The sequence below is a fragment of the Hemiscyllium ocellatum genome, chromosome 15 (genome assembly GCF_020745735.1).
Source record: "Hemiscyllium ocellatum isolate sHemOce1 chromosome 15, sHemOce1.pat.X.cur, whole genome shotgun sequence".
Classification (NCBI taxonomy): Eukaryota; Metazoa; Chordata; class Chondrichthyes; order Orectolobiformes; family Hemiscylliidae; genus Hemiscyllium; species Hemiscyllium ocellatum.
Window position 1 is genome coordinate 55,557,292 of NC_083415.1, and position 23,264 is coordinate 55,580,555.

The window sequence follows — 23,264 nt, forward strand, 5'->3', positions numbered from 1 at the left end:
TTGCTAGGTCTGGATAAGTTTAAGAGAGAGAGGGCATGCAAATGAAAAGGGAAGAAAGGATAAACGCAACAAATTCATACATTTTGGGCTAATTCAACTTCAACAGAACATTACTTATGAAAGAAAAAAAGCAATTACCCTTTTCTGCTGAAGTAAACGTGTCACATCCTAATAGTTTCCTTAATTTTGTCACTTTATCTGCATTCACAACTCCAGTCCTAGGATCAAAGGATTTGTTGGTTAATCCTTGGCGTCTTGAACACTTAATTAAAAATCTGGATCCTAGGTTACAGAGAAAATTACAAAGTGCAATATTTCAGAACATTTCTACACTAATAATTTCCCTGCTCCCTTTTTGTCACCAAGGCAGCATCTCATGTTTGGTTAAAATTCTGTACGTTCAGAGAGATTTCTAGCAACTCATTGAAGTGGTCACTCTTCAAACTTAAGTGTAGAGAATATTAGACGGTCTGTATATCAGCTAGAAATGGTATTATACTGGGATATTTTCTTGTCAGTTTAAATAAGTTAAACTATGTTCTTGAAGGGATTTTGGTTTAATTTATAGTGTTAGTTTGCAGGCACATTCTGTTTCTGATCAGTTAATCCCCAGAATTTCACCATAATGTCCTGATGTTAAAAGCCTGCAGACACTATACAACAGCTGGTTGAGAAATTCTTTGTCTGATGAGCAGCAGAATTGATGGAAGGCTCATTAAGTCACTCATGTTCCATGCTAAAAATAAACCAAATGATTGGCTTTCAATGAGCCCTACTTCATCAGACTGCTGTTTAGTCTGCTCATGAGAAAGATGGGAGAGGGTATAAATAAGTATGTGAGGAATCACAGAACCCAGTATAAACAACAGTTGATCTATTGTTACAATCTCTACTCCATATTGTTATTTAACCAGATACTGTGCCAGATAAACGTTCTCTGGATGTTAAGAAATGCTATGTCTACTTATCGGAATAGATTGGTGATTCTTAACCCAAAAGGATATCAATGATGGTGTTGTGAAATTGTAACAATGCTGTTTTCAGATCTCTGAACAAATGCATGCTCAGTATAAGTAACCATGATTAAATGGAAGGAAATCCTTATTGGGATATAGGGATGTTGAGGCCTAATGTACTGCCTCTAATACTACACTGAGGTCAATGAACTGAGAATTCACTTGGGGACTCTGCTGCTCTCGTGGATCAGCTGCTCACCATCAGAGGTAGCACAACATGTAATCAGTGGTGATTCCTAACAGAACATTAAAAGTAATAAAAATATAAAAACTGTAGAAAGCTTTAAATTGTCAGGTACAGATTTGCAAACACTATCCTCACTCACTTGCGTAGTGGGTTGACTATGTCCTCCCTCAGTACATGTTGAATTTTCTCACTGTGTCCTCCAGGCATGTGAAGTATGCTATCCACCACTGAAGTGAATGCGAACAAGCTGGAAAAGCATTATTTTAAATAATGAAATTCTTTGGAACAGGAAACAATCAGATCTGATTCAATAGATGTTATTATACACCATCACAATTGTTCTCAGAGTAAGGAATGCGTTTACTACTGACACTAGGCAGCACTAAACCAGGTATAGTCTCAGTAAACAGAAAGAAAAGCAGCTTCACTGATTTTGCACTAATTGGTGCAATCTATTTTTCTGTCCATTGCCACCCCAAGGGCATTTCATACTCCCAGGTATGAAATCTGAAATAGTTAATAGAAGGCACACAAAGGCTTGGGAATTACTTCAATTTTTACACCACGTCTCTCCTTGAATATGGCTTAGCTTGGGAACACAAACTGTAGAAGCACTAAAATTGTCCACCCACAACTCTTGAGATAGTAAATTAAAGCATAACACTGCGAATGCTTGAGACTTAAAATGAAGACAGAAAGAGCTGGAGAAATTCAGCAGGTACGTCAGCATCTACAGAGGGAGAAGCAGACTTACTGTTTTGAGTCTTATGAGTCTTCAGAACTCAACATGGCTGGAAAATGATGATATTTACGTCGATGACTAAGGGGGAGGGGTAGCAAGTGGATCAGATGGTGAAGTGTCCAGACCAAAACAAAAAGGGAATGCCACTGGTAAGGGAGAGAAGTTGATGCAAAGGGAACCCAGTGTTGAATCCTGATGGCTGTAAACTGCCTAGGTAGAAAAGTAACTGATGTTTGGGTTCCACCAGAACACTGCAGCAGGGCTGGGACAGAAACGCTAAGGAGCCTGACGGTGTTCCAAATGACAGGCAACTTATGGACAGAGAGGCAGACAAAGTGGTCACCCAGTCTGCGGTCAGTCTCGAGTTGAAAATGTGTTGCTGGAAAAGCGCAGGAGGTCAGGCAGCATCCAAGGAACAGGAAATTCGACGTTTCGGGCATAAGCCCTTCTTCAGGAATCATGCCCAAAACATCGAATTTCCTGTTCCTTGGATGCTGCCTGACCTGCTGCACTTTTCCAGCAACACATTTTCAGCTCTGATCTCCAGCATCTGCAGACCTCACTTTGTCCTCTGCGGTCAGTCTCATCAATCTAGAAGAGACCACACTGTGCACAGCAAATAAACTTTCCCTTGAAGCTGTGTTTGGGGTCCTAAACAGTAAAGAGAGAAAAAGAAAAGAGCAAGTATTACATTTAACATGATTGCAACAGTTAGGTTGGATGTGGGGGTGCCAGTAGAGGACCTGATGAAGGAGCAGCGCTCCAAAAGCTTACAATTTCAAATAAACCTGTGGGACCATAACCTGGTGTTGTGTGACCTGTGACTTTGCAACAGTTAGGCACCACAGGAGAGTGAGGAAGTGGTTAGGAGTGACAGAGGAGTGGATTAGGTTGTCAAGGAGAGAACAGTCTGACAGAATGCTGACAAGACAAGAGGATGAAGTGTTTGGTGGTGCATCCTAGATATGGCAGTAATAGTCAAGGTCAACTGGCAGGATAGAAAACAAGGACCAGGGGAATCCTACCATAGTTCAGAGGAAGGACATGGGGAAGAGGACAGAAATGGGAGTGATAGGTCAGACATGCCTGAAGTTCTGTAGTAGTACCCATTAAGGGCCCACATATTATTCAATGGGAGGTCTTGTGGCCCAGTGGGTAACATCCCTGCCTCAGAGCAAAAATACCCCAAGTTCAAGTCCCACACAGGACTTAATGGTCAAGGATAGTGCACTCAAAACACAACCAAACAGGGCGAGTACCAACTTGTAAATCCTTCTACCGTATGTCAATGGCAGGCAACCAGAATGGACAGAGTCTAATCAGTCATGTGATGGGAGTATTGGTAACTCTAGGATCACTCACTCAGACCTTTTGAGTATATACGTCAGGATGTCATTAGAGATTGTTCAGGACGTTAGTAGAGTACTATGTACGGTTCTAGTTACCCTGCTATAGGAAGGATATTATTAAATTGGAGAGGGTTCAGAAAAAATTAACAGAATGTTGTGGGAATGGAGGGTTTGAGTTTTAAAGACAGATTGTGATATTTTTCATTGGAGCGGAGAAGGTCGAGGGGTGACCTTGTAGAAGTTTATAAAATCATGAAGGGCATAGTTAAGATGAATAGCAAGGTTCTTTTCCTTACGGTGGGAGATTTCAAAACCAGGGATTATATTTTTAAGATGAAAGATCTAAAAAGGCAGGCAACTTTTTTTTTTACACAGAGTGGTTCATATTTGGAATGAACTGCCAGAGGAAGTGGTGGATGCAGGTACAATTGCAACATATAAAAGACATTTGGATAAGTACATTATTAGGAAAAGTTTGGAGGGATATGGGCCAAATGTAGGCAAACGGCACTAGTTTGGTTTGGGAACATGGTCAGCATGGACTATTTGGACCAAAGTGTCTACTTCCATGATGCGAGACTCCATACATAGTTCCAGGTTAGAATGCGTGTGAAAGAGGGTATGTTGTCACACTTAGAGGGTCTGGTGGTCCACTATACCTGGTACAAATCAGAAACTAGAGTTTATATTCCTTATCAACATTTGCTGGATGCATTCAGCATGCTAGCAACCCCTTCCCAAGAACAGCAAAATCCTCCAATTGATTGAAAACTAGAAAAAAAAAATCAACCAAACCTAAAAATTGTGGAGTCCAGATAGCAAGAATTGTGGTGCCCCTGAATCCCTTTCATTCTTCCTTTCATCAACTGCAGGACTTCATTTTCTCGCACTGGAGGAACGTCCCCTTGTATGGTCAGGTTATCTTGAATTGTCTTCACTTGGAATTGAAACAGACTAAATTAATCCTTTCAATAGTGACAAAAATCTGCATTGTATCCTAATGATCTCAGCAATCCTGGACCCACCTCCATAGCCAGAAACCCCAGCCGAAAAAAAATTAAAATTGCAGTCACTAATTTATTTAGTCTACAACACAAAAACCTACAAAATCTAATCCTGAAGTTCCAATGACTCGAGTGAATGACTGAGCTATGAATTCATCGGAACAATCCTCATTCTTTGCTCTGTACTCAACCCAGTTATTAAAAAAACCAGGTCACCCACAGCACATCATCAGGACACCTCTACTTCATCAGACAATCCACATCAAGCAAAAGGCCACAAACTATTAATGAACAAGAGTCCAAGAAACGACTCCAAGCTTCCTAAGGAAAGCAATCTGCCAACTTAACACTCATCTTTGGCAGTTAACTAATCAGTCCACAAATCACAGGTTATTTCCTGCTTTATAAATATTTCTAAACCACTTCTATCATTTGATGAGTATGAAAGCTATTAATTATCTTCTCTACAAAGATCAACTGTGCGTAAATTCATTCAAGGGCAGAAATAACAGTGTATGAATCCTGGGTCACAATCTTATTAAGCTTCGGCCATATACCAGTAACATCAATCTGTTTATTCCACAAACATTGCCTAACCGGCTCAACATTTCCAATATTTTCTGTTATCATACCTGGTTCAAACGCGGAATGGAAACTTCCAGGCACTCGAGCACTTTACACAAGTTTCTCTGCTATGGCTGCATTTCCTCCAACATGTTTCTGATAATATATTTGTTGAACTGCTTCAGTAATAGATGTATTATTCTTCTCCCAGAAAAAGTACTACTGCATTCCAATTTACTCCACAGGCCCTGCAGTTTTGACAGCCCCACTTCCACGAGGTTATAATTCTTTACTTAAATACCCAAAAGCATTACGGTGGAAAGGATAGTTTTACCTGGTGTAGGAACTGGACTGCTGACTATCTCCCTCAGCAAGTTTGATGAAAAGCGTGCGTCAGGTTTACAGTTCCTTAATGGTATAAAAGTTGCTTTGTTCTGTTCACAACAAAAATAACGATTTTTTTCAAAAGTTCCATCACTCGCATCTTTTAGTTCATAGTCCTATATAATAAGAGACACAAAACATTACCTGACAGTGTTATGAAATTGTGCTTTCTTTCTAGTCTTGACCCTTCTCTCCCTGGGGTGTCATGTCCCATTTAATTTTACATCCCCATTTAACAAATATCATAAATCTATCCTGCAACGACCAGGAAAAACCAAGGAACAGGTTATTCCAGTTGCTGGAAGGTACATCAGGATGGCCCACGCAGATGAAACTCTGGAAATAAACATTTCTTCTGCTCAAAATCTCCCCACAGCACAACGGTCAGGAAATCAAACATCCAATTCAATATCAGGTGACACCTAAATGTCCTAAATGCATAATTAATTAAGAACTTGCCAGAAGTCTAATCGTTTAAACCAGAATGTAGGATACTTAGGAAGGACAGGATAAATTTAGTATTTAAAGCAATTTTATCTCACCAGGGAGATAACATTTTGACCAGAAAGATTACACTCTAATTTGGACTACAACGATGGTCTCAACAGCTCTGTATTTACATGTTAATTCCTAGAGTTAATGACAATAAACTGTAATTGCTCGAAAAGCTCACCAGGTCTGGCAGCATCAGTGGAGTGAAATCAGAGTTAACGTTTTGGTCACTCAACCCGAAATCATAACTCCGAATTCTCTCCACTGATGCTGCAAGACTTGCTGAGCTTTTCCAGCAATTTCTGTTTTTGTTTCTGATTTACATCATTCACAGTTCTTCCGGTTTTGAACAACAAAATAGTACTGTGCATTATTTTGGATTAGGATGGCTGGGCATGGGGGTTTTCTCATGAGGGTAGGTTGAACAGGTTGGGCTTGTTCTCGCTGGAATTTAGAAGAATGAGAAGAGACGTTATTGAAACATACAAGATTCTTATGCAGGAGGTGAAAATGTGTTGCTGGAAAAGCGCAGCAGATCAGGCAGCATCCAAGGAACAGGAAATTCGACGTTTTGGGCATAAGCCCTTCTTCAGGAATATTGTGCAGCAGATTCGTATGCAGCTTGACAAGATGTGGAAAGGTTGCTTCTTCTTGTTGGAGGGTCCGGGACCAGAGACCATAATCTCAAATAAATGTGTCACCCAGTTACGACAGCTATGCAGAGGAATTTCTTCTCTCAGGTAGTAAATATGTGGAATTCTTTATTACATACGTCAGTCAAGTCTAGGTCATTAAGTATATTCAAGGCTGAGATAGATAAATTCTTAATCAGAGTCGAAAAATGTGGCACTAAAAAAGCACAGCAGGTCAGGCAGCATCTGAGGAGCAGCAGAGTTGAAGTTTCAGGCATAAGCCCACCTGATACGTCAACTCTCCTGCTCCTTGGAGGCTTTTCCAGTGCCACATTTTGACTCCGACCCTCCAGTATCTGTAGTCCTCACTTTCTCCTAGATTTTTAATCAGGAAAGAGTCAAGAATTATGGAGAAAAGGTAAGAGGATCGGATCAACCATGATCTCTCATTAAATGGAAGAGCAGAGTGAATAGGCTTAATGGTAGACCTCTGCTCAGACATCTTACGATCCCACAAGAGCCATACCACATTGTAAAGGTGTTGAGGAGAGGTTAGACTTGCCACATCCTCCTAAATTAATTCTGCTGCAGTGGCAATAGTCTGATTTTCAATTGATAGTAATCAAACATGAACAAAAAAGAACAAGATAACCACTACTTTCAAATACAAGTTGCTTAACTAATTCTAATAAATCAGCACAACAGCTCATCACATGAGCAAAGATTTCACTGGATACTTAAATCTGTGGACAAACTGGGTTCTACAAAATTTCTTGTATATTTTGGCGCTCCTCCCAAAGGATGTTTAATGTACAGCACAATAACTAAAATCTACATAAAAATGATAGAGTGAAAAGTTTTCCAAATTTGTTTTTCTCTGAAATAAAATGAAGAACGGTGGATGCTGGTAATCTGAAACAAAAACAGAAATTGCTGAAACTCAGCGTCTGTGGAGAGAAAGCAGAGTTAATGTTTGCAGCCCAGTGACCCTTTTTCAGAACTGTCCTCCAGCAATTTCTGTTTTTGTTTTTTTCTGAGTTGGCTAGTTTGTGGATTACCAAGAAATGGGAACCACTTTTTGAGAACATCACTAGTCACTAAGCTTTTGACACCCCAATATACAATTTTTTTAAACATTCAAATTGAAAAAGGTACATGTGCAATGATTCAGCATTCTCTAAACTCACCAACTCAATTCCTGCCCAGAGACTGTCGTGACCTTCTGGTATACCGATCCATTTGATAACTCCATAGACTACAGCATTATTAGGCAATTTCACTTCCACCATCGACTCAACCTCGAGAGCAATACTGTCACTCTCCACAAGCTTTTGACCAGGAATAGATAGGGTAGAATTGAAAGTTTTGTGTTTAGAAATCTTTGAATGAGCCGATGTGGAAATTTCATCCGATTTTTCTCTGCCCATTTTCCTAGGCGACAAACTAGGAGACTGACTTCCAACTGGCGACTTGTTCCAGATTTCCGTATCTAAGAAAGTAACAGGAGTGTCAAATCACTAACAATTGATTTCTGTGACAGAAGATGATCACTGAGATTATATAAAATACATCCTCATATCAACAGTATTCTGACTTTAACTATCGTGAGTTTGGAGAATACATTTCTCTACCCATACTTCTTGAAGGTAAGAGTCAGGCACGGGAAGATAGTCTCTTCCCATTTTAGACTCCTTACCTGAGGAATTTACACAAAAACATCATGTGCATTAAAGGAAAGTTGCCATGGACCAAACTCATGTTAGCAACTGAAAATCAACTTAGATGCAAATATTGTCAGTTTAAAAAAAAATTGGAGCCAGATATCTGTCAATTGGACTGGGGTAAATGCAGCCCACAATGATGCAAGCCGTTAGAATCAGTAGGATATGGTTCACCTACATAGTTGTGGGCACATACTCACAGCATTAGTCCATAATTCTGTCACATATCTATTATTCCATTCTGATAAATAATAAAGAACTCAAGATTTATACAGCACCTTTCACAATCTTATGCTTTATAGCCAAATTAGAAACTGTTTGATATATATTAACTATTACATTGTACAGGGAGAAAATGAGGACTGCAGATGCTGGAGATCAGATTCGAGAGCGTGATGGTGGAAAAGTACAGGTCAGGCAGCATCCGAGGAGCAGGATAATCGACATTTTGGGAAAAAGTCCTTCATCAGGAATGAGGCTGTGAGCCGAGGGGTGGAGAGATAAATGGGAGGGGGATGGTAGCTGAGAGTGCGATAGGTGGATGGAGGTGGGGGTAATGGTGATAGGTCAGAGAGGAAGGTGGAGCGGATAGGTGGGAAGGAAAATGGATAGGTAGGACAGGTCATGAGGGCGGTGCCGATTTGGAAGTTTGGAACTGGGATAAGGTGGGGGACAAGGGAAACTGGTGAAACCCACATTGATGCCATGTGGTTAGAAGGTCCTGAGGCAAAAGATGAAGCGTTCTTCTTCCAAGCATCAGGTGGTTAGATAGTGACGATGGAGGTGGCCCAGGGCTTACATGTCCTTAGCAGAGTGGGAGGGAGAGTCAGGTCCATGCCCCCCCCAAAAAACCCACTCTTCCCTCCCAGCACCTTTCCAGCTGCTACAGGAATTGCAAAACCTGCACCCGCCCCCCCACTACTCACCTCTGACCAATACCCAAAATGAGCCTTCCATATCCTGCACTTCCACAATTTACTGTATTCGCTGCTCCCAATGCAGTCTCCTCCACACTGGGGAGACAGGACGCATCCTTGCACAGTGCTTTAGAGAACATCTCCAGGATACCCGCACCATCTCCAGGACCATGTGGCTGAACACTTCAACTCCCCATCCCACTCCGCCAAGGATGTGCAGGTCCTGGACCTCCTCCAACACCAGGCCCTAACCACCCGATGCCTGGAGGAGGAATGCCTCATCTTCCACTTCAGAACCCTCCAACCAGACAACATCCATGTGGATTTCACCAGTTTCCCCTGACTCCCAATCTTATCCCAATTCCAAACTTCCAACTCGGCACCGCCCTCATGACTTGTCCTATCTGCTCCACCCTCCTCTCCGACCTATCACCATTTCCCCCCCATCTCCATCCACCTATTGCACACTCAGCTACTTTTCCGCCCCAGCCCTACCCATCTCCCATTCATCTCTCCACCCCCTCAGCTCACAGCCTCATTCCTGATTAAGGGCTTTTGCCCAAAATGTCAATTATCCTGCTCCTCGGATACTGCCTGACCTGCTGTGCTTTTCCAGCACCACACTCTCAACTATTACATTTTACAGACAAGTTTGCACAGAAAGATCTCACAAATAACAAGGATACGAGTAGAGAACCTGTTTTAATGATTGATTAACTGATAGTTGTTTGCTGATTTGTTGAAAGAAACTCTCATCTTTGAATAGTATTGTAGGACTTTTTATATCTAATTACAGGGGCAAGCAAGACCTCAATTTAACATCTTATTCAAAAGATAGTATGTGCCACAGAGCAACACTCCGTCAATACTGCACTGACGTAACAGCCTCAATTACTTGCACAAGTCTCTCAAGTCTGGCCTGACAAGGAATTTAGAAAATTGAAAGTTTTTCTCCTAACTGCATTACAAGAACTTCTCTTTAAATAAATTATTGAATCAGCAATTACAAAAGCTTTCCCCTCCACCTACTTAATTTCCCAACAAAGAAAAACTGTGGATGCTAGAGATCAGATACAAAAACAGAAATTGTTGGTCAAATTCAGCAAGTCTGGCAGCATCAGTGTGCAACATTAGAACTAATGAAGAGTTACCAGTCTCAAAACACTAACACTGTTTTCTTCCCACAGTTGCTGCCAGACCTGTTAAACTGCAATTTCTGATTTTGTTTGCACTTAATTCTCCATTTAGCTTGAGGGAAAATTATAACAAATGACAAGTGTACAAAAATCACTAAATTTTGCTTTATTTCAATGCTGGAAATAAAATGCATCCTATATTTAAACAGGTATTCTTTCTAAATTAAAAATTAAATGCCAATTATAACAAGTATCAGCAGGCATGCAAGTCAAGTTGTCCTTCAAGAGGAGAAGAAACTAACAAAGATTTCATAAATGTTTCACAAAAATGTAACCAGGGATAAGTTTTCAAACTGATCTTTGAGTCATCCTTGTAAAATTTAGAAGATTGCCTCTTTGTTATTAAGCATTATCACACTTTCTTGGAACAGAGAAGGAAATTGGATTTTTTTCACCCAGATCAACGGTTACTTAGCAATAACCTGAATGGTAGGTTTCCAAAGTTCAGATAGAAACAGGTGGTCACTGTTACATGTACATTTGGCAGTGGTTTACTTTAGTTCTTTTAACAGAACTAATTTTATATTGCATTTAGGTTCCAACATCTCTAAGCTAACAACTGTCTACTTCTCCCATGTATGTTACTACTGTCAAATAAAAAAAATTCTGAATTGCAATTTTCAAGAGTCAGAGTCATATAGAAACAGACCCTTCAGTCCAACTCGTCCATGCTGACCAAGTTTCCCAAATTAAACTGTCCCACCTGCCTGCGTTTGGCTCATATCGGTCTAAAACTTTCCTATTCATGTACCTGTCTTTTAAATGTTGTAACTATACCTGTATCTATCACTTCCTCTGGCAGTTCATTCCACAAGCAAATTGCCCACAGTTTCAGTTATAATGAAAGGTCGGATAGAAACAGATTTTTCACTAGAGTATAGGTGGTGAGGGGAGACCTTAAGAGGTTTATAAAATTATGGAGGGCATGGATAAGATGTATAGCAAAAGGTATTTTTCCTAGGGTTGGGGAGTTCAGAACTAGAAGGCATACTTTTAAGGTGAGAGGAGAAAGAAATTAGTTAAAAAGACTTACAATTTCTCTTGCAAATTAAGGTAATTTCCTAAACTACTCTGAAAGTTGATGTTGGCGTTTACTAAAGAGGTTCAATTTGTGATATAAACAACATTATAAAAAGAAATCCAGCAATTGAAAATACAGCATCTGGAGGCAGTAATGGTGCCTCATTCCGTGCACTATGCTGAGATGCAGCAGCTAGGAATTGTTTGAAAGAGAGGGTGGTAACATGACAGCAAACTGACTATAATCTTTGTTGCAGAAGAATCAGTATCACCCAACATTATTGGTGTCAAGCACTAAGGATGACTCATTAGCCTGAATATTGTTTTTAAAATCTAATAAAAACTTCAGTATAGTATTATAGGGGTGAATAGATTTGAAGGCATAGATATGGATGTACAATGGGAATTTCTGGCAGCTTATGAAATTGGAGTTTTTTTCTTATTTATTTTCCCCTCAAAAAATTTAAATTTTCAAAATTGAAACGAGAGATCTAACTGGATTTGTCCCACTATCCAAGACAGATTTTTCAGCCATGACATGCCCTCCACTTGGGACACTTTTACAAAATGCCTCGGTCTCACAAAATTAGCAATTAGCGAGTATGCATTGTGCAGAAAAAATCAACCTCATTGTACCAACATTTGTAGGGGTACAACAGCAATCTGAACCTTCTTCACACATTGACTGCAGTACCCACTTGCCATCAATACAGAGAACTCCACATAGTTCAAATGATCTACACTATAAAAGGCAAAGGAGCACAGAATCAATGGATAAAATGTAGGAAAACGGTAATAAACGTGTGTTTCTCTTATGTATTTTGCCTATATTTACTATACTTTTAACTAAAAAGTGGATATTTGATTGTTATCAAGAACAAATGGAAATCTTTTCTGCAATTGTAGCACTATTTTCCTTTAGTTGGTGATGGAAACTTTGCAAAACTAGGAGAGGATCGTGTTAATATTTACTGGAGTCTCTTCCCTTAAAAAAAAACTGCACACCACTTCAACATGAACATGGAATTTATTTTCTACTTCTAACTTTTCCTACTCCAAGCCTAATTCCCAAAGTACATTGAAGATAACGTTGAATGGCTAACAACTGTATGGTTGCAATGGGATTCTGAACCTACCACAGTCATGAAGTGCATTATGAAGTGTGATTGATAACATGATTATGTTTGATCTGTTTCTTTAACTAATGTAAAATGGAGCAATGAAAAAATTCACATGATCTGTGGAGTTCTGCCAAACGGGCTGCATGACTTGGATACCATATGACAGGAGGCCCAGGTAAAAACTTGAGAACAAGGTGTAATGTCACATACCTGAAAACAAAGGATGAAGCAGATGTTCTTCTTTTTACAGATTTTCTATCTCAAAGTCTTTGAACAGAGACTGAGGAAGAAAGAAAGAGATGGCTCAGCAGTTGGGGAAAGACCATCTTGTCAGTTAGCTGCCAGACAGAATACTGGGAATAGCTTGTCCACTAGTTAGGGACACTGGAAGGTCTGTTCCTGGTGAGCCAAAGAAAGAAAAAACAGCACTGGCTCTTATACTGACTGACAGATCAGAAATTCTGACAGGGTCAAGGAAGAGAGTCTTCAATGGTTTTTATGGGTTCAGCAAAGTTGGGAAATATGCACCCATTGGCAGTATTAAGACATCAATAAAAGCTATTTTTTCTGCTGCTTGGAGTATGAGTTGCTTACTAAGTAATATTTAGTCAGTACTGATTTTTGTTTGCTACATTAGAAGTGTTAGAACAATTCTAACTTGGTGAGTGACAATTCAAATCTTTCTTTTAGAGTTACCGCTCTCTATGGGATCATAAAAAAACATTGCAGTACCCATCTTCAGTCATGATTTGGAGATGCCAGTGTTGGACTGGGGTGTACAAAGTTAAAAATCACACAATACCAGGTTATAGTCCAACAGGTTTAATTGGAAGCACACTAGCTTTTGGAGCGACGCCCTTTCATCAGGTGGTAGTGGAGGGCTCGATTGTAACACAGAATTTATAGCAAAAATTTGCAGTGTGATGTAACTGAAATTCTACATTGAAAAATTGATTGTCTGTTAAGCCTTTCATCTGTTAGAATACAGTGATAGCTTCACTTCTTTCACGTGTAAATCACAAAACCTTTTTTTTTTAAAAAGTTGCATTCTCGGGTTAGCTGTTAACAATGGTGATAGCTAGACAATATGTTGAAGGTGTTAGCCCCCTGTGTTCTCTGTCTATGCCATGATGTTTAGATTGATTCTAATCTAAAGAGTGAGATAACAGAGTTTTACATAAATTCATGCAGTTTTTGAGCTCAGAGTTCTACATGAATGAATGCAGTTTTTGAGCAAAGTGCAATGTAACTCTGCAAGTACAAATTCACCCCACACAATATATGTGTGCATGTGGGTCTTTGTCTGTCTGTGTGTCTGTCTGGGATGGGGATTGAGAGGGAGATAAAGTGTGTGCATGTGTATGTGTAGTGAGTGCAGAGTGTCTTAAGTCTGTGAGGGGGTGCATGTGTGAGTGTGAGTGTGTGTGTCTATAAGGGTGTGTGTGGGTGTCTGTGTGTGTGTACCTGTGTCTGTGTGTATGTGAGAGTGTGGTGTATAGTGCAATGGTGATCACCTGTAATGTGACATGAACCCAAGTTCCCGGTTGAGCCCCTCCCTATGGGTACCAAACTTAGCTATCAGCCTCTGCTCGGCCACTTTCCTCTACTGCCTGTCCCGCAGTCCACCTTGGAGGATGGTCACCCGAAGGTCTGAGGCTGAATGTCCTGGACCACTGAAGTGTCTGTTGATTGTTGTGCGGTGCCCATTCATCCGTTGTCGTAGCCTTTGCTCGGTTTCCCCAATGTACCATGCCTCCGGGCATCCTTGCCTGCAATGTATAAGATAGACAACGTTGGCTGAGTCACAAGTACCTGCCATGTATAAGGTGGGAGGTGTTCCCACGCATGACAGTGATATCTATGTCCACAATCTGACACGTCTTGCAGCGTCCACCGTGACAAGGTTGTATGGAGTTGTCCTGAGAGCCGGGCAATTTGCTATGAACAATGATCTGTTTGAGGTTTGGCGGTTGTTTAAAGGGAAGTAGTGGAGGTGTGGGGAAGGTCTTGGTGAAGTGCTCATCCTCATTGTCGTAGCCTTTGCTCGGTTTCCCCAATGTACCATGCCTCCGGGCATCCTTGCCTGCAACATATAAGATAGACAACATTGGCTGAGTCACAAGTACCTGCCATGTACAAGGTGGGAGGTGTTGCAGGTCACGAAGAACATGGCGTAATTTTTCAGCCCCTGGGAAGTACTGAACAACGTAGGGCACCCTGTCAGTTGCAGCACGTGTCTGTCTCCTGAGGAGATCATTACGGTTCCTTGCTGTGGCACGTCGGAACTGGCGGTCAATGAGTTGAGCATCGTACCCCGTTCTTGTGAGGGCATCCTTGAGTACTTCCAGGTGTCCGTCACGTTCCTCCTCATCTGAGCAGATCCGGTGTATGTGTAGGGCTTGTCCATAGAGAATGGCTGTTTGATATGTTTAGGGTGGAAGCTGGAGAAGTGTAACATTGTGAGGTTGTCTGTGGGTTTGCAGTAGAATATGGTGCGGAGGTGTCCGTCCTTGATGAAGACGCACGTGTCCAAAAATGAGACAAACAGTCGAGAGTAGTCCATGGTGAGTTTGATAGTGGGATGAAACTTGTTGATGTCACTGTGTAGTTTTATCAGTGACTCCTCACCATGGGTCCAGAGGAAGAAAATGTCATCAATGTACCTGGTGTACAATGTTGGTTGGAGATCCTGCATAGAGAAGAAATCTTGTTTGAACCTGTGCATAAAAATGTTGGCATATTGGGGTGCAAATTTGGTCCCCATGGCAGTTCCGTGTGTCTGGACGAAGAATTGGTTGTCAAAGGCGAAGACGTTATGATTGAGGATAAAGCGGATGAGTTGTAGGATGGTGTTTGGAGACTGGCAGTTGTTGGTGTTGAGGACTGAGGCTGTTGCCGCGAGTGACCTTCAGGTGACCATCCTCCAAGGTGGACTTCGGAACAGGCAGCAGAGGAAAGTGGCTGAGCAGAGGCTGATAGCTAAGTTCGGTACCCATAGGGAGGGCATCAACCAGGACTTTAGGTTCATGTCACATTACAGGTGATCACCATTGCACTACACACACACACACACACACACACACAGACACCCACACACATCCTTATAGATACACACACTCCCACATGCATCCCCTCACAGACTTAAGACACTCTGCACTCACTACACACACACACTTTCTCACACTCACAACCCCCACCCCAGACAGACAGACAGACAGACAGACAGACAGACACACACACACACATATATTTTGTGGGATGAATTTGTACTTGCAGAGTTACATTGCACTTTGCTCAAAAACTGCATGCATTCATGTAGAACTCTGAGCTCAAAAACTGCACAAATTTATGTAAAACTCTGTTATCTCACTCTTTAGATTAGAATCAATCTAAACATCATGGCATAGACAGAGAACACAGGGGGCTAACACCTTCAACATATTGTCTAGCTATCACCATTGTTAACAGCTAACCCGAGAATGCAATTTTAAAAAAAAGTTTTGTGATTTACACGTGAAAGAAGTGAAACTATCACTGTATTCTAACAGATGAAAGGCTTAACAATCAATTTTTCAAAGTATAATTTCAGTTACAACACACTGCAAATTTTTGCTATAAAGTGTGTGTTACAATCGAGCCCTCCACTATCACCTGATGAAGGGGCGTCGCTCCGAAAGCTAGTGTGCTTCCAATTAAACCTGTTGGACTATAACCTGGTGTTGTGCGATTTTTAACCATCTTCAGTCAGTGTAGGGAGCTCCGTCACCATGATTCATGAATGATCTATATTACAGAGGCCTAACCAAATAGCTTTTAAATCAATCGACGTGATATGTAAAACGTCAGCTATCTAAAAGACGAAGATACACTGAGATCAGTATTAAAAAAATGTTCAAAGACTTTAGAAAAATGTAGACACATTGACAGCTATATACACAAGATAAACTCCTACCAGTGAAAAGTATCAATTGATGTTCAAACCTACCATTACTGTACAATTTATTCTCTTTATCATTTGAATGAGACGGTCCCACTTTAGCATTACTTGCGCAAGTGATATCTCCTGCATTAATGAAAACTTCTTTGTCATTTTTCCTCCCCTTCATTTTATGGTCTCCTCCCTCCTGCATTGAATGGGAGAAAAGCAGTATTTGACACAAAACAGCATAACTACAGCATTAGTTTGCAAGTTATTAGGTTTAAAGAGAATGTAAACTGACCCCAAACAGAGATGAGAAAACAACACCAGGGAAAATCAATGGGTCACTTTCTCTAGCTTTTATCTCAATGCTAAAAGAGAGGATCACTCCAGAGTTGAATCATACAGGCAACCAAACAATCACATGACCAGAGAATATTCTACCCACCTAAACCAGCCAAAGTGGGCAAATATCACGAAAGGTCCAAGATCTGCAGTATAGTGAAAGTAAAACTAAAATTGGGCATTCTTGATAGTACAATACACTACACCACACCACTAACATACAGTATCATTTGGTGCACCCAGGAATCTCTACAAATCAATACCCCTTTGCAGCAACTGTGGAGAGGGAAAGAGAAAGTGGAGTCACCTTCAATACAGAAAAATCAAAAGCTGCATTCTTTGTTAAAAAAAATTGTTTCTTTCAGAGTGAAGCCTGGGATTAAGGATTCAAAAAACTTATTTGCCTGGGAAAGAGACTAGGTCATGCCAAAGCAAAGAAAATCATTCCTGCTCTAGTGGAGAAAATAATATACATACCCTAGTTTTCCAAACCATCTAAGATGGTCACACAAGTAACAGGTCATGACCATCTCCCCAAAAGGTTCAATGGCATTACCATCATTGAACCCTCCACTATCAATATTCTGGGGGTTACCACTGGCCATATAAATACTGTGGTCACAAGGGCAAGTCAGGGCTTAGGAATTCAATGGCAAGTAACTCAAGTCCTGAGTGTCCAAACTTTGCCCACCATCTACATGGCACAAGCCAGAAGTGTGATGAAATATATTTCACATGCCTGGATACCAATACACAAATTGTGCACTATGCAGGACAAGGCACATACTTGACAAGCACGCATTCACGATTTTAAAGATTCACTGCTTCTACCATTGACACAAAGTGACAGCAGTGCATACCATCCACAAAATGTAGTGCAGTAACTCATCAAGTAAAAAGTGAGGTCTGCAGATGCTGGAGATCACAGCTGCAAATGTGTTGCTGGTCAAAGCACAGCAGGCCAGGCAGCATAACTCATCAAGTCTCCTTTGACAGCACTTCCCAAACTCATAACTCCACCATACAAAAGGACAACAAATACATTGGAAATCCGCCACCTACAAGTTCCCTCCAAGCCCCACACCATTCTGACTTGGAACTTTTTCATCGTTCCTTCATGATGGATCAAAATCCTGGAACGTTCGCCCTAACACCACTGTGGCTTACAACCTGCATTCCAGCGATTTTGGACAGTGGCTCATTACCACTTTCCTAAGGGAAGTTAGGCATGAGCAGTAAATTCTGGCCAGCCAGGAAAGTTCACAGGCATTGGACAAATGATTTAAAATCTCAGGTTTGTTACATGATGAAAAGTTGTTATAGCTTTTGTTCAACTCTGAAAATTTTATATTGTTATACGGACTCACTGAAGTCAAAAATCAGATATTAATGGATAAGAACAGCCAATCTACAACACAAATCACCAGAGTTTTCTACCTCATTTTGAGCCTCAGTGCAAAGTGAAAGCCTAGACTCCAGGAGGAAGTCAGACTAATCACTGGACTTTTAAGAATTCCTACAATACAGAAAGAGGCCATTCATCCCATCAAGTCTACACAGACCCTCCAATGAATATCCCATCCAGACCTAGACCCCTGCCTATCTCTGTAATTCCACATTTACCATGGCTAATCCACCTAGCCTACATATCTTTGGACTCACATGGACATGGAGATAATATGCAAAATTCACAGAGTCACCCAAGGGCATAATCAAACCCAGGTCCTTGAAACTGAGAGGCAATAGTGCTAACCATTAAGCACCACTGTGCTGCTCTATAACCCAATATTACACAAATATCTAATTCCAGAATAAGAAGATCTAGATGAGAAAGGAGACAAAAAAAAATTGATATTCCAACAAAACATAATCAACTATACTTTGTCCTGCATCTCGCAGTACTTCAGTACAAATCTATAAATAGCTCCTTGAGTTGGAAAGTGTGATAACGTTTTGTGAGAAACTGCCACCACCCTATAATATTTAGTAATAGTTAAGCGCTTACCACACACTCTACTTGAAACAACAATCCATTTAGTTCCAATCCACTGTCAAGCCTAGATTTGTGAATATCTTTGACAATTCCTACCCATGTTACCCTGTTCCGTTTCACTTGCACAATGTCATTAATTTGTAGGACAGAAATAGACTTGAAAAGATTTTCATTCTGAACAAGTGCACATCGATGAGACATGTCCTGGATTTCAAGAAGCAACTCTGCTTCATCCTTGCTGATTTCTTGGAGATCTTCTTGCTTCACTTTTGCTAACTTTATGGTCTTTTTGTTAAACTCCACAACTGCAGATAATTCATTTTCTGATCTAGTGCAATATCCCAATGAGCCTTTTTGGATCTTCTTCCTGTTTTCAGTAAATTCTTTCATCACAATAAAATAATGTTTATCTCCTTCAATTCCTCCCATTCCGATTTTGGGTGGTCCAAGGACCTGAAAAAGATTACAATTAATTAAATGTGGTTTTTTTTTCCATTTATAGGCCACAAAAATAAAAACAAATTCATTTCATCATGAGACAACTGTATCTGAAGAGGTTCAGAGCAGTTCAAAAAAATCTGATCTCTCACAAGAGTAGTATCCTGGAAATTGCAGACTTGAGCACCTGCTCTTCATAACAGATTACTGAGTAAGCCACAGAGATCCTATTTTGATCTAATTCACTAGGCAAGCTATATTTTGACCATGCTGACATCAAAAGACCTCAAAAGCAGATGACCATCAAACATTTCATCTAACATAAAGGACATAACCTGTTCCTGCACCTTTCTCAGGACGATCCCAAAAATTGTCCATGAAAATATATTGCTGTTCATTCAGTGTTGCTGTATCAAAATCCTGAAACTTCTTTCCAGATGTATTGTAGGGGTATCCACACCAAATGGACTGTAGCAGTTCAGAATATAGCTTACCACTATCTCCTCAATGGTGACCGGATATAAAAATATATGCTGGTCAAGCCAATAAATATACTTCATGATTTTTTTTAAAATAGTACAATACAAATAAGTTCCTTGCAGTATCCAAAATAACAATTTCATTTACTTTTAAAAAAAACTACAGATCTTCCAGAAAAACTTGGCACAGACTATAACAGTTCCTTATGATGTCAACTAAAGTCTCGTTGAAGACAGCAATGAATAGGATGGGTAGACAGTGAATAAACTGTCCTCACTATTCTTTTGAGAGGAATACGAACAGTTTTTGACTTACTTGCACACATATCCTGGTGGTAGAATGTATATTGAATGAAAACTCAGGATTTTATCACACTCTTTTAGTTTTCAGTTTCTTTATTCCTAATGTATGTTATACACAAGAATGTCATCAAGACATTTTGCAAAAGTATCTTCATAAAGAAGTTGTCTGTTGTTGAATCAGTCTAGCAAGCTTATATTAGCTTCAAATGATTCCTTCCTTATCCATTACAGTCTTGGTTTAGAGACTGTGTTCCATTCAAACCTTATGATGGAAAGAAATTATAAAAACATAAGCATGTTAACAAGAGAGTATTCAAGATGCTGTGTTGAACCACTATACATAGTCACAGCAGCATTAGTTACCCGGTTATAGAATTGTAATACTTCTCTACAATAGGAATTAATCTTAATGCCATTCTCTCCTCCTTTACCTATAACCTTGCAAATCAGCACTCTTTAGATATCTATTGACAGTCACTGGCATTACTGTCATTGAATCCCTTACTAACAAATCTAAGAGTTGCCTTGTACCAAAAACTGAACTGGACTACCTGTGGAAATAATGTGACAGAAAAAAGCAGATCAGTGGTTAGGAATCCTATAGCGTGTAACTCACCTCCCTCTCAGGACTGTGACAGAATACTCCCCCATTTACCAGAAAGTGTGTAGATCCAACAGCATTCAAAAAGCTTGATAACATCCAAGTCAAAGCAACCCGCATGATGGCACCACTTCCACAAATATCCTCTCCCTCCACCACTGATGCCTAAATGATTCAGTGCAGAAATTCACCAAGGCTCCTTGGACATCATCATTCAAACACACAGCCACTTTATATCCCACTCTCATCACTGTTGCTAGCGATGTTCACTGTTGTCATTCTTCAGGGTCCCTTCTTGTGGCACAGCGTTATGTTCCTACCTTTAGACCAAGAAGCCTGGATTCAAGTACCACCTGATTTGGGGGGGTGTAATAACATCGCTGAACAAGTTAATTAGATTAAAAAAAGGTAGGGCAAGGACAGTGGACAAATGGGAATATCACTATCTGCAAGTCCCACTCAAAGCCACTTACCATCCTGACTTGGAATTATATTACTGTTTTTTCCAGTGACACTGGGTCAAAATCCTGGCAACAATGTAAATCTACCTACAGAAAACAGACCAGAGCAGTTCAAATTAGCAACTAATACCTTCAGTAAGGGTTGTTAGGCACAGGGAATAAATGCTGACACAGCCAGCTCTAGCCACATCTCATGAATGAATTTTAAAATTATGCACTTCCCTTTTGAGAGCGATGACTGAAGCTGGCACCAATATACACACACAGTCACTGGCATGTTTCTTCATCATCAACTGTTCTGGATCCCTTGTTGTTTTAAACACTATAAAATTGATAACATTGGCTCAGTGCAGTGCCAGGGACCTGGGTTCAATTCCACCCTCAGGTGATTGCATGGAGTTTGCACATTCTCCCCATGTCTGCATGGGTTACCTCCCACAGTTGAAAATGTGTTGCTGGAAAAGCACAGCAGGTCAGGCAGCATCCAAGGAGCAGGAGAGTCCACAGTCCAATGATGTACAGGTTAGGTGGATAGGTCATTCTAAATTGTACATAGTATCCAGGGTTGCGCAAGCTAGGTGGATTAGTCATGGGAAATGGAAGGGGGTAGTGGAAGTGGGATGATGTTAGGTGATAAGCATGGACTGGAAGGCCAAATGGTCTTCTTCCACACTGTAGGAATCTATGATTCTCTGCTTTTAGGACAACCCATCCACATAAAAGCATGTTCTTTAATCTTTTCTGCAATCTCCTAAGCCTTCACCGGCTTCCTAAAGAATTAAATTGCAACGGTTAAACAATGTGAAGCTACATGTGAGAAATACCACTGACAAAAACTAACAACCGTGCTCTAATAGAATTTATAAACCTGCACGGGAAACCACCGAAACTTTCGAATCGTGGGCGCTTTCAATTTTGAGGTAATTTGTGAACTAATGCAGTAGGAAGCCCGCATCCTCAGCCCAACTTCATAAATGGGAACAATGAAAACATTGCACTGCATCAGAACGGACAATCCGCAAACAAAGTGCTGGCAAGGCTCAGCAATCTCTGTTTTTGTTTTGCAGCATAATTTGGGCTTCAAGGTCCAATCAGTTTAATTGTTAAATTTAAAACAGACGTAAACCCAAAACTGTGTGAGGGGCAGAGTTTAAAGACAGGATCTGGGGGGGGGGGGGGGAGGGGGACAACAAACGGTGACAAAACAAACCCCGCGAGGCACCCGTCGCTGGTTTAATGTCAAAGCCGGGTGATTAATAATAATATAACGCAGCGAGTGAGGAGATCTATCCCCGAGGTTTATTTATTTATAAACGGCATCAAACCGGGCTCTGTCAGTTATAATTCAAACCGACTGACAGGGCCCCCCACTGAGGCCTAGGGCGGCCACCGCCGGGCCCGGCTCACTGACGGCCCACAGCCTCCACCTCCCCGGTTATCCCAGTCCCGGTTAAGGAGGATCCCCACGCCCGACCCCCCCCCCCGCCGCACAGGGAGGGTCACCCGCCTTCAGACTAAACATACCACCCCCCAACACACTTACCGCCCGGCCGCACCGACTGCGCATGCCCCAGCTTCAGATCTCGCGAGCTCACGAGGGGCCAGTCACGTGAAACTGAGGGCACGTGCACATCCCAGAGCCGCTTCAGGCACGTGCTGATCACGATGGACAGCACAGAGCTGTTTCAGGGTCATATACTGCACAATAGACAGCACATAGTTGTTTCTGGGATATGCACTGTACAATACACAGCACAGAGCTGTTTCAGGGTCATATACTGCACAATAGACAGCACATAGTTGTTTCTGGGATATGCACTGTACAATACACAGCACAGAGCTGTTTCAGGGTCATATACTGCACAATAGACAGCACAGAGCTGTTTCAGGGTCATATACTGCACAATAGACAGCACATAGTTGTTTCTGGGATATGCACTGTACAATACACAGCACAGAGCTGTTTCAGGGTCATATACTGCACAATAGACAGCACAGAGCTGTTTCAGGGTCATATACTGCACAATAGACAGCACAGAGCTGTTTCAGGGACATGCACTGTACAATACACAGCACAGAGCTGTTTCAGGGTCATATACTGCACAATAGACAGCACAGAGCTGCTTCAGGGACATGCACTGTACAATACACAGCACAGAGCTGTTTCAGGGTCATATACTGCACAATAGACAGCACAGAGCTGCTTCAGGGACATGCACTCTACAATTGACAGCATAGACCTGCTTCAGGCACATGCATTGTACAATAGACAGCACAGAGATGGTTCTGGGACATGCACTGTACACTGGACAGCACAGAGCTGCTTGAGGGACATACACTGTGCAATAGACAGCACTGAGCTATTTCAGGGACATTCACT

General features: G+C 41.1%; 1 protein-coding gene across 4 annotated transcripts in view; it reads right to left on the reverse strand.

Moving 5' to 3' along the window:
• cyldb (cylindromatosis (turban tumor syndrome), b) overlaps nt 1–22,450 on the reverse strand; it is a 32,369-nt gene extending 9,919 nt beyond the window's left edge. Inside the window, exons 1-9 of one of the 4 annotated variants that reach the window (XM_060836493.1) lie at nt 22,428–22,450; nt 19,836–20,084; nt 18,615–19,055; nt 16,331–16,469; nt 7,558–7,859; nt 5,197–5,362; nt 4,090–4,231; nt 1,343–1,450; nt 139–218 (exon numbers count right to left, since the gene is read on the reverse strand). In XM_060836493.1, coding sequence (XP_060692476.1) covers nt 139–218; nt 1,343–1,450; nt 4,090–4,231; nt 5,197–5,362; nt 7,558–7,859; nt 16,331–16,469; nt 18,615–19,031 — 1,354 coding nt within the window. In that variant the 5' untranslated portion in view covers nt 19,032–19,055; nt 19,836–20,084; nt 22,428–22,450. Of the gene's footprint in view, nt 1–138; nt 219–1,342; nt 1,451–4,089; nt 4,232–5,196; nt 5,363–7,557; nt 7,860–13,859; nt 14,429–16,330; nt 16,470–18,614; nt 19,056–19,835; nt 20,085–20,438; nt 21,266–22,427 lie in introns of those variants that run through there. The other 3 variants (XM_060836492.1, XM_060836491.1, XM_060836494.1) reach the window with 3 other exon arrangements.
• Nucleotides 22,451–23,264: the final 814 nt, after the last annotated feature.